Here is a 13,091-nt window from a genome sequence, read left to right on the forward strand (position 1 = left end):
ATAACGAAGCAAAAGAGGAACAATGTCGTCCGTGCTGCTGTCGGTATAGTCACTGTGTACATCAAGCAAGTTCTGAAAGACAGCACAGCTATGACTGTGTCTCGGTCAAGTGACAAGAAACTATGACTGACTGCAGAATCGGACACAGTGAGCATCGCGAAAGGCAAAAATATTGTGAAGCCTTGTCCTGGCATTACAAGGGTTGGCTAGTAAACCTTCATCTCTGCATTAAAGGCAATAAATGGAAACAAGTCTGTCAAAATCTGAGACATAATTTATAGGAAACAATATGCAGTTTAAGTCAAAAATCTGAAATAACTACAATTTTGTTTTGGGGGGGGGGGGGGCAGAGGCGAAATGAAGGGCATTTAAACAGCCAATTTTAAGAACAACCTTCCTGTACATGAGTGACAGTGGACGAATGTCTCTTTTCATTTCCTTTCTGTATTTCTCAAAAAAAATCACTCTATCCTTTATGAATGAAAAAAATCTGAATACTGCAATAATGTTAAAGTTTGTGGATTTAAATGCTTTGTGAGGTTATTTTTTATTTCAATTTCTGAAGGAGACAGAAAAAGCAAATGTTACAACATTTTATGCTGAATTTAAAAAATATATAAATAGTTTGAAATTGAAGGTCACATATCTGGAGCACCTTCAGTATCTACCATAGGGATGTTTTCTGTAGCCCCCTCTTGTCAGCCGTAAAATTGGGGCTTTGAGACTGGGACGGGTAGTCGTCCACTCCTCCTCTGCAAAAACAGTGAAAAACACGCTGTAGAAAGCTGCTGCATTCACTGTGCCGAGAAAGTTCATGTCACAAAGTCAAACTGTGAGCTCAGGTATCGTTTGCTGTCCTCTCGCAATCCATTTAACCAAAGACAAGAAAATTCAAGCGAGCAAATCCTATCCCAGGTACTTTAGAGGCTTCTCTCCACAGAAAATTAATTTCATAAGCTCTTTGCCCTCTGTTGGACCAATACTGAGATCTGACTGTCAGCAGCTCCTTCCTTGGAGCCAAATTACATAAAGATGGCTACCTCTGTTGCATGGCACATTGCACTGCTTCCAAATAAGAAAAGTGTTTATGGAGCAGAAAATCAAATCATTGCCCCCTTGGTTTTGGTTTGGTCCGACCTCAACACCCCAGTGCACAATTCATTGTGCTGAAAATGAATGAGCCTGCAAACCCGTTATGGCAACCAGCTTATTGCCGCTGTCATGTGACAACCTTGTACCTCCAATTTTGGAGATTTTAACATTTTTTTGCTTAAATTTGGATCTTTACATGTTTTACTTAATGGTTTGAGGACACTTGAAGAATATTTTGCTCATGAAACCTTGTAAAAAAACAATCTTTGGAGGATTAAAAAATGTAGAAATAAATACTTCCTAAACAGTTTGTGTGCACAGCAGAGGTTACTTAGCAGATAGTTTCTGTAATAAGCCACTGAGGGCACATGTCCAAAAGGCAAAACAATCCACCTTTACAACGGGCATCGGTTAGCCCCCTGAGCTTCCACTGGCACATTTTACTGTTCTAGTCAAATGCAACTTGTAGCCAGGAAGGTAGGAGGGGTGATGCATGCAGGAGCAGCTCCCTGGGTGAGGATGATTAGAAGTGGGCTGGAACCACAAGGCTTTTCCCTTTGTCTCTCTGCTGAAACATCTATTAAATATCAGTGAAGCAGCAGCCAGGATTGTGTGGCCAAGATTTTTTTTTTTTTGCCAGGAATTAATTTAAATAAGGTCCAAGGATGTTTCTTAAAACGTTTTTAAAATCTTACACTGTGTCCACAAATTTGACTAATTACCGTAAACAATAGAGGCAAATTACTGAAATATTACTGGCTTAAAGTCAAGTACAAGGATAGCCCTGGAAAACATTTCAGGAGAGGAGTTGTTATTGCACACTGAATGGGTTGCACTTGTAGCTGTGACAGAACTTGGTTTCAAAAGTAAAATGACTGATGCTACTCGATGATGTACAGCCTAATGCTGGACTTTCCTAAGTAGGGTGTAGAGCTGCGACTACCAGTTATTTTCATTATCGAATAACCTTCCATTTATTTTCTCGATTAACTGACTAATTCATTGATCTACAAACTGTCAGAAAATAGTGAAAAATCACAATTTTCTGAAGCCCATGGTGACATCTTCATATTGCTTGTTTACAGTCCAATAGCCAAAGATTTTACAGTGATTGGCATTTTTGCTTGAAAAAGGACTTAAATGATTAATCAGTTATCAAGTTGTCAAACCATTTTCTGTGGATAGACTTATCAAATAATTGTTTCAGCCCTAATAGTGTGATTATGATGACTGCACTTTTGTTACATTCAACAATTTACAGTAGAGAGAGAGGGGATGACACATGAAAAAGAGTGTGACTGATATTTGGATCAATAATTATCAGCTCACAAAAACAAAGTTCTGCTAAGTGCAAAACAAGCTTTACTTACCATAGTTGTTGTAGGATTCATCACTGGTTCCATGTCCATATTCATAATAATCTGAAATGCTAAATCAGACAGAGTGGAAACATCAGTCAGCAAGCTGTATTTGTTCATAATGTTATTTTTGTGAAATAAGGAAAGATACTGAAATGTTTGTGACAATATTTATATTATAAAGTATATATAAAGTTGACATTATTCTATATTTTTCTTATCGATCAATACTGTGAAAAAAACAAGACCAACAATGTGTTATTATGTCTCTCAACACTTTCTAACTTCCCCACACTGTCTTTGTCACTCAACCCAAAGTCCATTGCTTTTTTGTTTAACCAGCATTTGTGTGTCTGTGTAAACATCACCTCTTTGACTGATTGCTGTAGTTATCCTCATAGGCTTCGTAACTCTCGTCATCATATTCTCCACCATACCCGTCGTCGTATCCCTGCGAGGAAACACGCAGTAAGCATTAAAGTTGACGTGTCTCCTCATCTCTATCCAGTCAGACTGGTTAGAGATGAATATAAAAAGAATCAATACTTAGTTCCACAGGCAAAGTCCATTACTTTGTGTCCATAATAGGAGAGGAAACAGCAAAAATTAATGTCCAACAGAGATTATTGATTAAGGTTCGCAGGGGAACATGTCTCAGTAGTGGAGCCTAATGGACACCTTCTGAGTCTTAAACTGCTATATGGATCTCAACTATTGATAAGTAGCTACTCAAGAAACAAGCACAAAAAGCCAGCAAGTAACAACTATAGTCATGTTCAATAACAATAAAATGGCTAAACAGCATACAGCACACAGTAAACACAGTACTTCCTACATTTATGTACAGTCGTATAGATGCTTTGCAGAATGTCTCTCCTGCAAAGACTCCATTCTCCATCCATGCAGTTGTAAAGCAGGTAAAACACGTATAATTACTCTTGTTTGTGTATTTCTCATAAACACATAGCACCGTTGTCCTTTTCCAGCACAGAGGAAAGATCATTCTGCTGTGTTTCATGGGGAAACTGACAGTATCGGTATTGCATTTTATGATGACAATATGCAATTGTAATATAATCATGTAATGATTACAACCCCCACCCCCACCCCAAGTCTATCAATCCAGTTAGTGACTGATCTATAGAGGACTCTGTTTTCAATTATTTGGAACAACTCAAGTAAACATAAGAAACCACAGAGGGGTTTGCTAAGAAGCTTCTAATATCAAATTGGTTACTGTGGCACATGTAAACACCTCACTCCTTTCACTTTAGTCATCTGCAATTTTCACAGCCTATCATCTGAGACACTGAGAAGAATGCTGGACCTTTTCATCGTTTTATTGCTGGTGGACTCAAGGGTGTCATTTCCACGAGGGATAGGGTGGACATGTCCCTCTCACTTTTCAAAATCCTATTTTTGTCCATCTCACTTTTACAGTTTCAGTTGATTCACACCTAAACTCTCTCTAAACACAACGACATCCTGTGACTGTCCAGCTGCCAAAACCCAGATCAGAGAAGAGAGGACTTGACGAAAATGTTGAAATGCTCATCAGCGTTGCTTTCAATTATGACTGTACACAGCACAGCGATTACATTTTATGAACCGAAGCTTGTTAGACTTTTTGCCCTGGGTTTTGCCACTCAGGCAACTTTCAGGCAGCCCTTTCTTCTTGGAGGAGGGTTTTGGGACTGTATTTATCATAAACTCTTCTATCAAGGAGGTTTCTATTATGGAAAGCACAATAACCAAATGTATAAATGTATATGAATGCAGGAAACAGCAAACACCTCTGACTTCATTGGGTCCTCCCCACTTATGAAACCAAACCTACATCCTGATCTGTCTGAGTACTCCACATAATATTCTGTTAAATGGTTTATTCATGACAACAGTTATAAGCAATCTCAGCAGACCAAAGGTTCATGTCAACAGCTTAACCTGACCAGCACCTTAACTGGAGCGAGGTCAAAGTGTGTGCAGAACAGTAAACTTAGCTTGTTTGCTCTTGTAATTGTTGGATCTTGCTAATTTAAAGATATTTAGTGGAGTTTAAAGTTCTTATGTTTCGTTTTCGCCAGGATCTAAGCTCCTCTAATCCTTTCCAACCTTGCTATTTCAAATTAAACTCTACCAGGATACATACAAGTGTTCAGTTCCTTTTAGACACACATTTTAAAATCAGTAAAATGTGTTGAAAGCTTCAGTGAAGCTGGTTTATGCCAAACGTGGTCTCAGCAGCGCGTTATTCCTCCATGTCTGCCTGTAACAACGTAATAGTAATATCATCTTGCTTTAGGTGTGGCTGCTTTTGGTAATGCTTTGCGACACAACAGCAGACACATCAGTGTGAAGGACATCAAGTGCAGCAACACAATTTAAATTACATTTAAGGCACTTGTACACACTCTCCCTCTCCTGTCATGTAATGCTGATTCAAACAGCTCTGGTTCCTGTGTGGCTTTATTTGTGTGAACATGAATTTGACTAAATTAAAGTTAGGGATTATGTCAGGGATTAAGTTGTTCAGGGGATCCAATACTTCTCCTTTTCTTGCACGAGTCTTTCCCCACAAAGTCAGAGTCAGAGACCTGCGTATCTCAGTAATTGACTGTTTTGTTAGCATTCCCATATGACAGATTTCTCCACACCGGACCATAAATGTAAAGCAATCAGTGGATTTATTTCAGTTCAATGCATTATAAAAATAACCCTTCAATTAAGATATAGAATTACAGGAATGAGAAGTCGTGTAAAACTTGGGCTAAAAGGGTGATTTCAGAATGAGAATCAGGAATACTTTATTGATCCCCGGGGGGAAATTATAATGAACTGTAATAATATTTGTGCTGCCTTTAGACATGTAAAAAATATCAGTGTTGTTCTTAGTGTGTTAGATACGCAAAATAATAACTCAATAAATGATACGTGAGACAGTGAATTCATTTGAACACATCATAGCCCAGCAGACTTGTCGCTGTTTTTTTTTACTGGAAAGACGTGTGATGTGTGTGTGTGCTCAGCTCACCATGAGGAAGGTATTGATAAAGTTATCTCAGTGTCATGCTGCTGTTTACATTTTTTAACACAGTAGTTGTCTGGTTTGTGCTCTTTCATCTAGAAAATGTTACTTTTTTCTTAAGAAATACTATTCCCTATTTTTTATTGACTAAAGCTTCGGGTCACATTGTTGAGTTTTATTTCAAAACCGAAAAGCTGTTAGATCCAAGTTAACTCGTGTGGGGCCGATTTTGGTAATATGATGTAAGGGAAGGGTAATTAATCTCTTGCTAAACCCCTCCCCTGAGCAGCAATTGTCCAATCACAGCTTAGCAATCGTAACCACAAGCTTTAGATTTCTTCACATGTTGACGCAGTAGAATTAGTTTGGGGGTGGTGTTTTTTTTTTATCAACTTTACAAAACTAAAAGCACAAAAACAAAAATGTAAGGAATTGATTACTCAAAACAAACACTGACAGTAGTAACCTTGTGTTTTACAGAAGCCAATGAGCATATTACGGTGGCCGACAAGAACAGACGCGCTACAGCGGCCCAAACATTTCTGAAGCTGCAGCACGTTTCTCACAATGGAAATGTTTTGGGCCGTTGTAGCGTGTTTGCCCTTGTCGACCTGCGTTATAATGCGGCGGTTCCAGGTTACGTTAGAAAAAGCCCCATTCAGGACCGACACGTCCACATTGAAAACAAAACAACCAAGTTAGTGTTAATTAGCTAGCTAGTTGATGTATATGTTTATAAATGTGTGATGACAGATTAAGGTGAGGAAATGTGTGATGATGATTGAGCTATCTCTATGACAACCAAGCACAACCAAACAATGAGATGTGGTTGAAAGCTCTGGAGTTAAGATTTGTTTTTTGGTCAAACTATACATGTATGGTTCCACATGACAGGATTTGAATAAAAATATATTTGTTTATATATTTTTAACAGGGGCAATACTTATAGGCTTTGTTAGAGAGAACCAATGCAGCAGGTATAATGTATGCTGAAGCCATTAATTCAGTGTAAGCTCAAAGAAAACAAAATGTTCATCACACTTATCTCTGTGCTGACCTCAGTGTTACTTCGACCCACAACACAGGCAGCATTCAGATTTGACAAGGTACTATATGTAAATAGTCCAGCCCCTAATTAATGATGCCTGATTCTTCTAGTTTGACATTCATCTGTAAGCACAATTAACACAGGTCCTTTTTAACAAGGCAGAGGAAATAAATCAAATGTTAACACAAGGGTGGAGAGTCCTCGCTCAGTGTAATTAGGACAGCGAGAACCTAAAGGCCCTTAGCACTGTGCTTCATTATCAATTGACAACCTGTATGTCCCCTGACAGTGACTGATCTTCATAGGGAGCTGCCTGTGAATGCCTCTCCACACAGCAGAATGGGGAGGAAAATGAGATTTGCAGCCTTTTGTCTCAGTGAATGGATGCTGCTCTTCACTGCTTTCTACCTGTGCAAATTCAATCAGCATGCACCTTTTGTTATACACTTAAGGTATGAGTTTACTTTTGAATATATTTTACTCAAACTGTGTCATGGTTAAATTTGAGAAAAGGGGACATCTTACCACATGAGATTGAACCTAGATTACTTTCAAGAATAGTGACATTAAATAGTATCATGTTTGTCATAGTGGCTGAACTGAGGCTCAAGAACAAAATAAACAAATCAGACAAGTATATTTTTTAGTCTTCAAGTGTTATTGTATTGTAGTACAAGTGTGCTTGCAGAGTTTAGCAGTAAATGTAACTGCATATGTCTACTTCTTCCCTCACAGGCGACTTGAGTCCCTGATGATACGACTGAGGCCATTATGCATTCTACTGGAGTTTTTCTTCTATTAAATAATCGAGTGGAAGTGTGTGTCATACATCTGTTTTAATAAACAGGAGAGTTCTGCATGGAGAATTTCCATAATTAATCTAACAAATGTGAACTCAGCAGTGTATCCGAATCCATTGTTATAAAGCAATTACAGCAGATTGTGCATAAAGGTGGCCTGAGAAACTGCTCTCCTCCAAGAAATATACAGAACCCCATGAATCTCACACATCTTTTATGTTCCGAAAATACTGTAGATGATATGGGGAGAATTTTTTTCCCCCCATTTCAAAAGGGTGTCCTTTTGCTTTTTCCACAGTAGATAGATTAGACTTTTTTTCTTCAAAGCCTCCCAAAGCTCTGTGTTTAATCACATTATGGCATTTCCCGCACTGCCTCAGTATGGTTGCAGGGCTCAGGTTTAAAAACCAAGCTATGGCTTTCAATTTTTACCAGCAATTTGTACAATTCATGGTCTGCTGTCAGGGACAGAATCCTGTATCACTCTCTGATTCCTCTCTTCTATCATCAGCCTTGACATTAAAAGATAAGATTTGATCCAGATGGGATTTGATCTTTAACATTAAACTGAGGCCCGGGTCACAGTCTATACAAAATGCCATCAATCACATGTTTAATCTTCCGCTGCTCTCCCTTTACAGTTTTCACATGGAGCAACTTATACTGATTACAGTGAAACGTCTCACTGCTGCTCTTTCAAGGGGATTGGTAACATTCTTTCATTAACGCTTGTTTAAATATTATTATTTTAATATTATTAGTGGTAATTTTAGCACTTCAGCAGCAACGTCATCTATTAATGTATACCTCAGCAATATACCTAAAAGTATATATCCCAGTAAGGCAATTTTCATATTAATGACTCACAAGAATCAGGCTGAAATATGGACTCTCTTTTATGTGGGAAACTATAAATTGCACTTTAAAAATACATAGTCTGAAAAGTAGTGCCACATTAGATCATATACTGAACTATAAGAGCTCCATGGTGGACAGAATTTTTCTCTTGTACAATTGTAAAGCAATTAATACAATTTTACACAGAAGACATTGGCTGATTGCTGAAATAGCAGATAACTTATCACTGGGAAACAGACCTCTTTTGACTGGATAACAGATCTGCATTTTAAGCACTTTCACATTATGGTACAGATGGGAGATTCATTTTGCTGCTTAATGCAGATGGGTGGCTGATTGGCTTCATTTCCTTATGCAATAAAGTCAAAGAGTATAAAAAAGCTAAGCCATCATTTGCCTCAAAACGTGTTTATCAAAATGTATGTAAGCCCTCTCAAGGTACAGTACATTACTTTGCATTCACCTAAACCAGAAAGCAAGAAACAGCCCTGTGCTTAGGTTGACCGCCATGTATTTCTGAGTATATGATGTGCTTTGAATGTTCTGTTTTTTAATGGTCTTTACAAATCAGTAAAGAACACCTTAAAATACTGGACTGACTTTCTTTTGTTGAATTGGGCTAATGATCAATTGACTCTTCATGGATTACTGACTGACTAAAGGGCCAATCAATTTATCTGAAATGATGCTGAAAGCCCTCTGGCACTTAACTGGACGAGACAGAGATATCTACCAGACAATGTTAACATCTTTCCTCAAAACTGAATGCCTGACAATCATCAATCTCTGGATTAGGAGGATTTCATATGACAACATGTGAAGTGTATCAGCCCAAAACGATGAAACTAACACAATAATGCTGACTTCAACTTGTAACAATATTTGTAGCTCATTCCATGGAAGTGATAGCTAAATTTATACAGACTGAACCCCCCAAACTCCCTCCATGGCGAAGCACTGTAATCCACTTCACTTCTGAATTGTTGCTATCCTTTAAGAGGTCCAATAATGGTCACTGTCACTGTATTAGTTTTACGACACTGACAGCATGACAGAGTCCATTAATCAGTGCAGTCTCCAGAGGACTTCCCGTTACATGATGACCTGCTGCACAGCAGAAACACAGGAACTGTTTAAGCGAACTTCACCCCAAATCGAGGAGAAAACAATCGTCTGTCATTCATTCACTAAACACAATGACTGCAGACTACAGGATGCATGCATAACTACATGTGTACATGCGGGTTATGAATAAGCAATCCTATGCAAATTGGTTTCTGGCAGAAGATTGTGCAGCGATGTTAATAACTTGTTGTGTTGACTGTGCATGAAAGGAGGAGGGACAATGCAACTCCAAAATGCTGTGATGCAGGACACAAAACAGTGGCTGCACCAAGGATTTAGTCATGTGACTGGTGATGATGATGATGATGAGATCTGTCATATAATCTGACGTCTCCTTATTTTATTTATTAACCTCCTAAGACCCAAGCTCTATCTTAATTTCTCTTTGCTATTTGGGCTTATTGGGACCTGATAAGTATAAAAACTGAGCATCATCTTTTGACATGATGTGGTTCTGCATACGGGGACAATTTTGAATTTCCATATAAGCAGAATTAAGTATTATGGTATAACCCAAAATGTGATGTCCATACATGTGGATGCCAGGTCTTAGGAGGTTAATGAAGATAGTCCATGTACAGCATATTGATAAACCTAAAATGTTAAAATGTCCTCCTAAAATATATATTTACATAAAACGACCAGTGTTTAAATAAATATAAGTAGAAAGTGAAAGTAGAAAAAAAGATATTTCCCCCCCGAATTATGGGCTAATAAAAGCATTTTTTGTTCATGATAAAAATAGCTCATTGTTAACTTCTGGCAGTCAGTGTGCTGTAGCACTATTTTAATAAAACTTAATTAGCCTGCTTCTTACCACTCAATAATTCTACGTGAATGCCATGCTTTGTTGTGATTCTGTCAAGTCAAGCAGGTGCTTGAGACCTGTGGCTCTCCTGTCCCTTGATTTTTACATGTCACAAATGTATAATTTTCATTTTTTTAAAAGACTAAATAATTTCCTAGAACAGCTGGGCACTGTAGTTTTTAGCAAACCTTACTCAAACAGGAGAAAATTGTGTTTTTGTTAGGGGACTATTTTCAGCTGTGGATAAATACACATTTGGTGCTCTTGTAAGTTTTTATAGAAGCAGTGGAATTGACTTGAAATAAACCACAGTGCCCATGTTCATTGTAATGAAGGAACCAAGAACAACAGTGTGGCTCATTGATGCGTTTTTAATTGTTTTTGGACAACAATAGAGCTCTGTGGCTCAGAAGAATAACTTGTATCACGTTTTGGATACATAGACAGTACTTAGTTAGTAGCATCGATTCATTGTTGGTTTTGTTTTTTAATTGGGATTTGTTGACAACAAGACAAATATAAAATATCGACAGCCTTATCCTTTAACACTCTTAAAAAAAAGGGAAACCTCCGTCAGTTTGGCCTTGAATTCCCTCACAGAGTAACATCAAAACAACACTTAGTAGTCTGTTTTTGCTTTTGGCAGTGAAGTTTTGCAGCATTCTGGACACTTGAATGGTAAAAACTTACTGCACAAAGAACTACACTCTGGGAGGAACAAAGAAAACAATCAAAGGAGAGTGCTGGTGTAAAGGATATAGCAAGGTGAGATTTGTGGGAGAAAGATAAAGAGGAAACGTTACCTTCATAAATTATAAAGCAAACAATGATACATGATAACTACCAGCTTCCTCATGCTTTCCATTGAAGTTTTAGATCAATAACACCCTCAATTAGAAACAATTATGGACATTCTCACAGTATCACTTTTATGAGACGGACTGACAGTTTGACAGAGTCCATCAATCAATGGTCTACATGATACCCATGCACGCTACACCCTTATACAAATACAGGATGTAGCAACACATCCACTGCTGCTGATCTATCATTGTGTTTCAGTAGATTGTACAGTGCAGGATTCTTGTAGTGGAATAACAACAAGCAGCACAGCATCTTGTATACTCAGTGATTGAAAAAACAAACAAACCAGGACCTTTGTATAGAGAGGTCTTGCTACATTCTGGAAACATGCTCAAAGAAAATTGTGTAATGTAGTAGAAAAAAATAGCAAAGTGAGATATGAGGGAAGAAAATGTTCAGGACAAACTCATCTTTCCATAATCCCCTAGTCTCTGCGCTCCCACCCCTCTTTCCAACCTCCAATTACAAAGAGAAGAAATGCCTCGCTTTTTACTCCTCAGACATACACAGGCTCTACATCAGAACTCAATTTGGTTTGGTAATGAGACTGTGCTTGTGCATTTCCCCATGCAGACAGCCCAATCTTCAATTGCCAGCACACATGGGGGCTTTGCTTAGCAGGAAGGCTCTGAGGAAATAGACTGGTAAAAGTGTTTTTTCATTTGGATGAAACTTAGAGCTCACCTTGTGAAGTCTTTTCAAAATGACCTTGAGAAATTTCCAAGATCTGAGGACAAGCATACTTTTAACAAGGGCTTTGATATTTTTTATACGGATCCCAGTATTGTTCTAAGTGATGTGAACAAAGATTTTATGGAGCACTGGTCAAGGCACTACCTGCCTTTCCAAGTGGAGTATTCTCATTTTACATGTAAATGGTGCAGCTATTCACAATGCAGAGCTTCATGAGTGTGTGCCTTACCATCATACAAAGTTACTTAAGGTTTATATGACACTTTTCCTCAAGGTGACCTATAGTGACTGTTACCTACAGCACATGTTACATGTTTATGGTGGGTTTTGTGTGTTTTAATTAACTACAAAGCACATTTACTTTACTGCATCTGCCACTTTTCAGGCACCCATTGGTATCCATTCATTTCACCACAGAATCAGAGTCTGCTCGCTGTAAGTAGGCACTGATTTAAAAGCTCTCCCCAGGCAGCACTGACATCTGGTTCAGGTACATTTTAATGCACAAGTGACCATATTCACATTATACCAAAGCATGTTCGCTTATCACTGGTCCTATGGAGTTGACTTTCTCAGAATGTCAATGCTTTCTGGCAACCAGCTCTTACTCAGACTCCCATCTGACACAGTGGTTCTCAAAGTGCCTTAAGGACAGGAGAATGCTGTAAGATTTATTTCTTTTTTACCTTACATATTTAATAAAGAGCGAGGCAGAAGCAACATTTACATTCAACTGCATTGAATACATTATGTTTTCAAACATAAAAATAGAAGAAATAAGCAATGAACAAACCACCACATTAAATATGCTGTTTAATATGCAGTTAGTCTTCCAGGTGCACAGCAGTCAGAAATAGCAACTGTCAGAGCAAGTGATGGAGAGCTTTGTGGCAGTAAATAGCGCTCTGAGCTGATACATCTCAGCCCTCAGCACAGTCTAAGATGACCGAACCTGAGCCAGCCGAAAGAACAACGATCTGGCTGTACAGTGAAAGATACTTGGCTTACAGCTTTTTGTGTTCATGGGAAAGTTAGCTGTCCCACAACATAATGCCTCATCTGTGGGGCAAAATTGTCAAAAGTGGCCATGGTGACAAGTAAGCTCAAGAGACATCCTGAGAGAAAACACTCCTCTAAATAGGCAGCAAAGATACTTCAAGTGACTGAGAGTTAAATGAAAAACACAATCAGTGCATGATGTCGTGTGTGCATGTTTTTTACCCTTGAAAACCTCAAATCTGAGCTCCTTTTACTGAACAGAACTAAAGAAATTAATTTAACCATTTAGCATAATTCATTTTTATTTATTCATAACAACACCTACATCAGAGTGGTGTTTGTTGATTTCAGCTCAGCCGTTCAACACAAACTCCCCCAAGAAACTGAAGTTAGCACTCTGGGCTCGAGTACCACACGCTGC

General features: G+C 38.3%; 1 protein-coding gene across 1 annotated transcript in view; it reads right to left on the reverse strand.

Annotated features, from left to right (window-relative positions):
- Positions 1 to 657: 657 nt before the first annotated feature.
- khdrbs2 (KH domain containing, RNA binding, signal transduction associated 2) overlaps positions 658 to 13,091 on the reverse strand; it is a 51,776-nt gene continuing 39,342 nt past the window's right edge. Inside the window, exons 7-9 of the mRNA XM_070916409.1 lie at positions 2,819 to 2,901; positions 2,463 to 2,521; positions 658 to 752 (exon numbers count right to left, since the gene is read on the reverse strand). Of these exons, the coding sequence (XP_070772510.1) occupies positions 658 to 752; positions 2,463 to 2,521; positions 2,819 to 2,901 (237 nt within the window). The remainder of the gene's footprint in view (positions 753 to 2,462; positions 2,522 to 2,818; positions 2,902 to 13,091) is intronic.

The sequence above is a fragment of the Enoplosus armatus genome, chromosome 12 (assembly GCF_043641665.1).
Source record: "Enoplosus armatus isolate fEnoArm2 chromosome 12, fEnoArm2.hap1, whole genome shotgun sequence".
Classification (NCBI taxonomy): Eukaryota; Metazoa; Chordata; class Actinopteri; order Centrarchiformes; family Enoplosidae; genus Enoplosus; species Enoplosus armatus.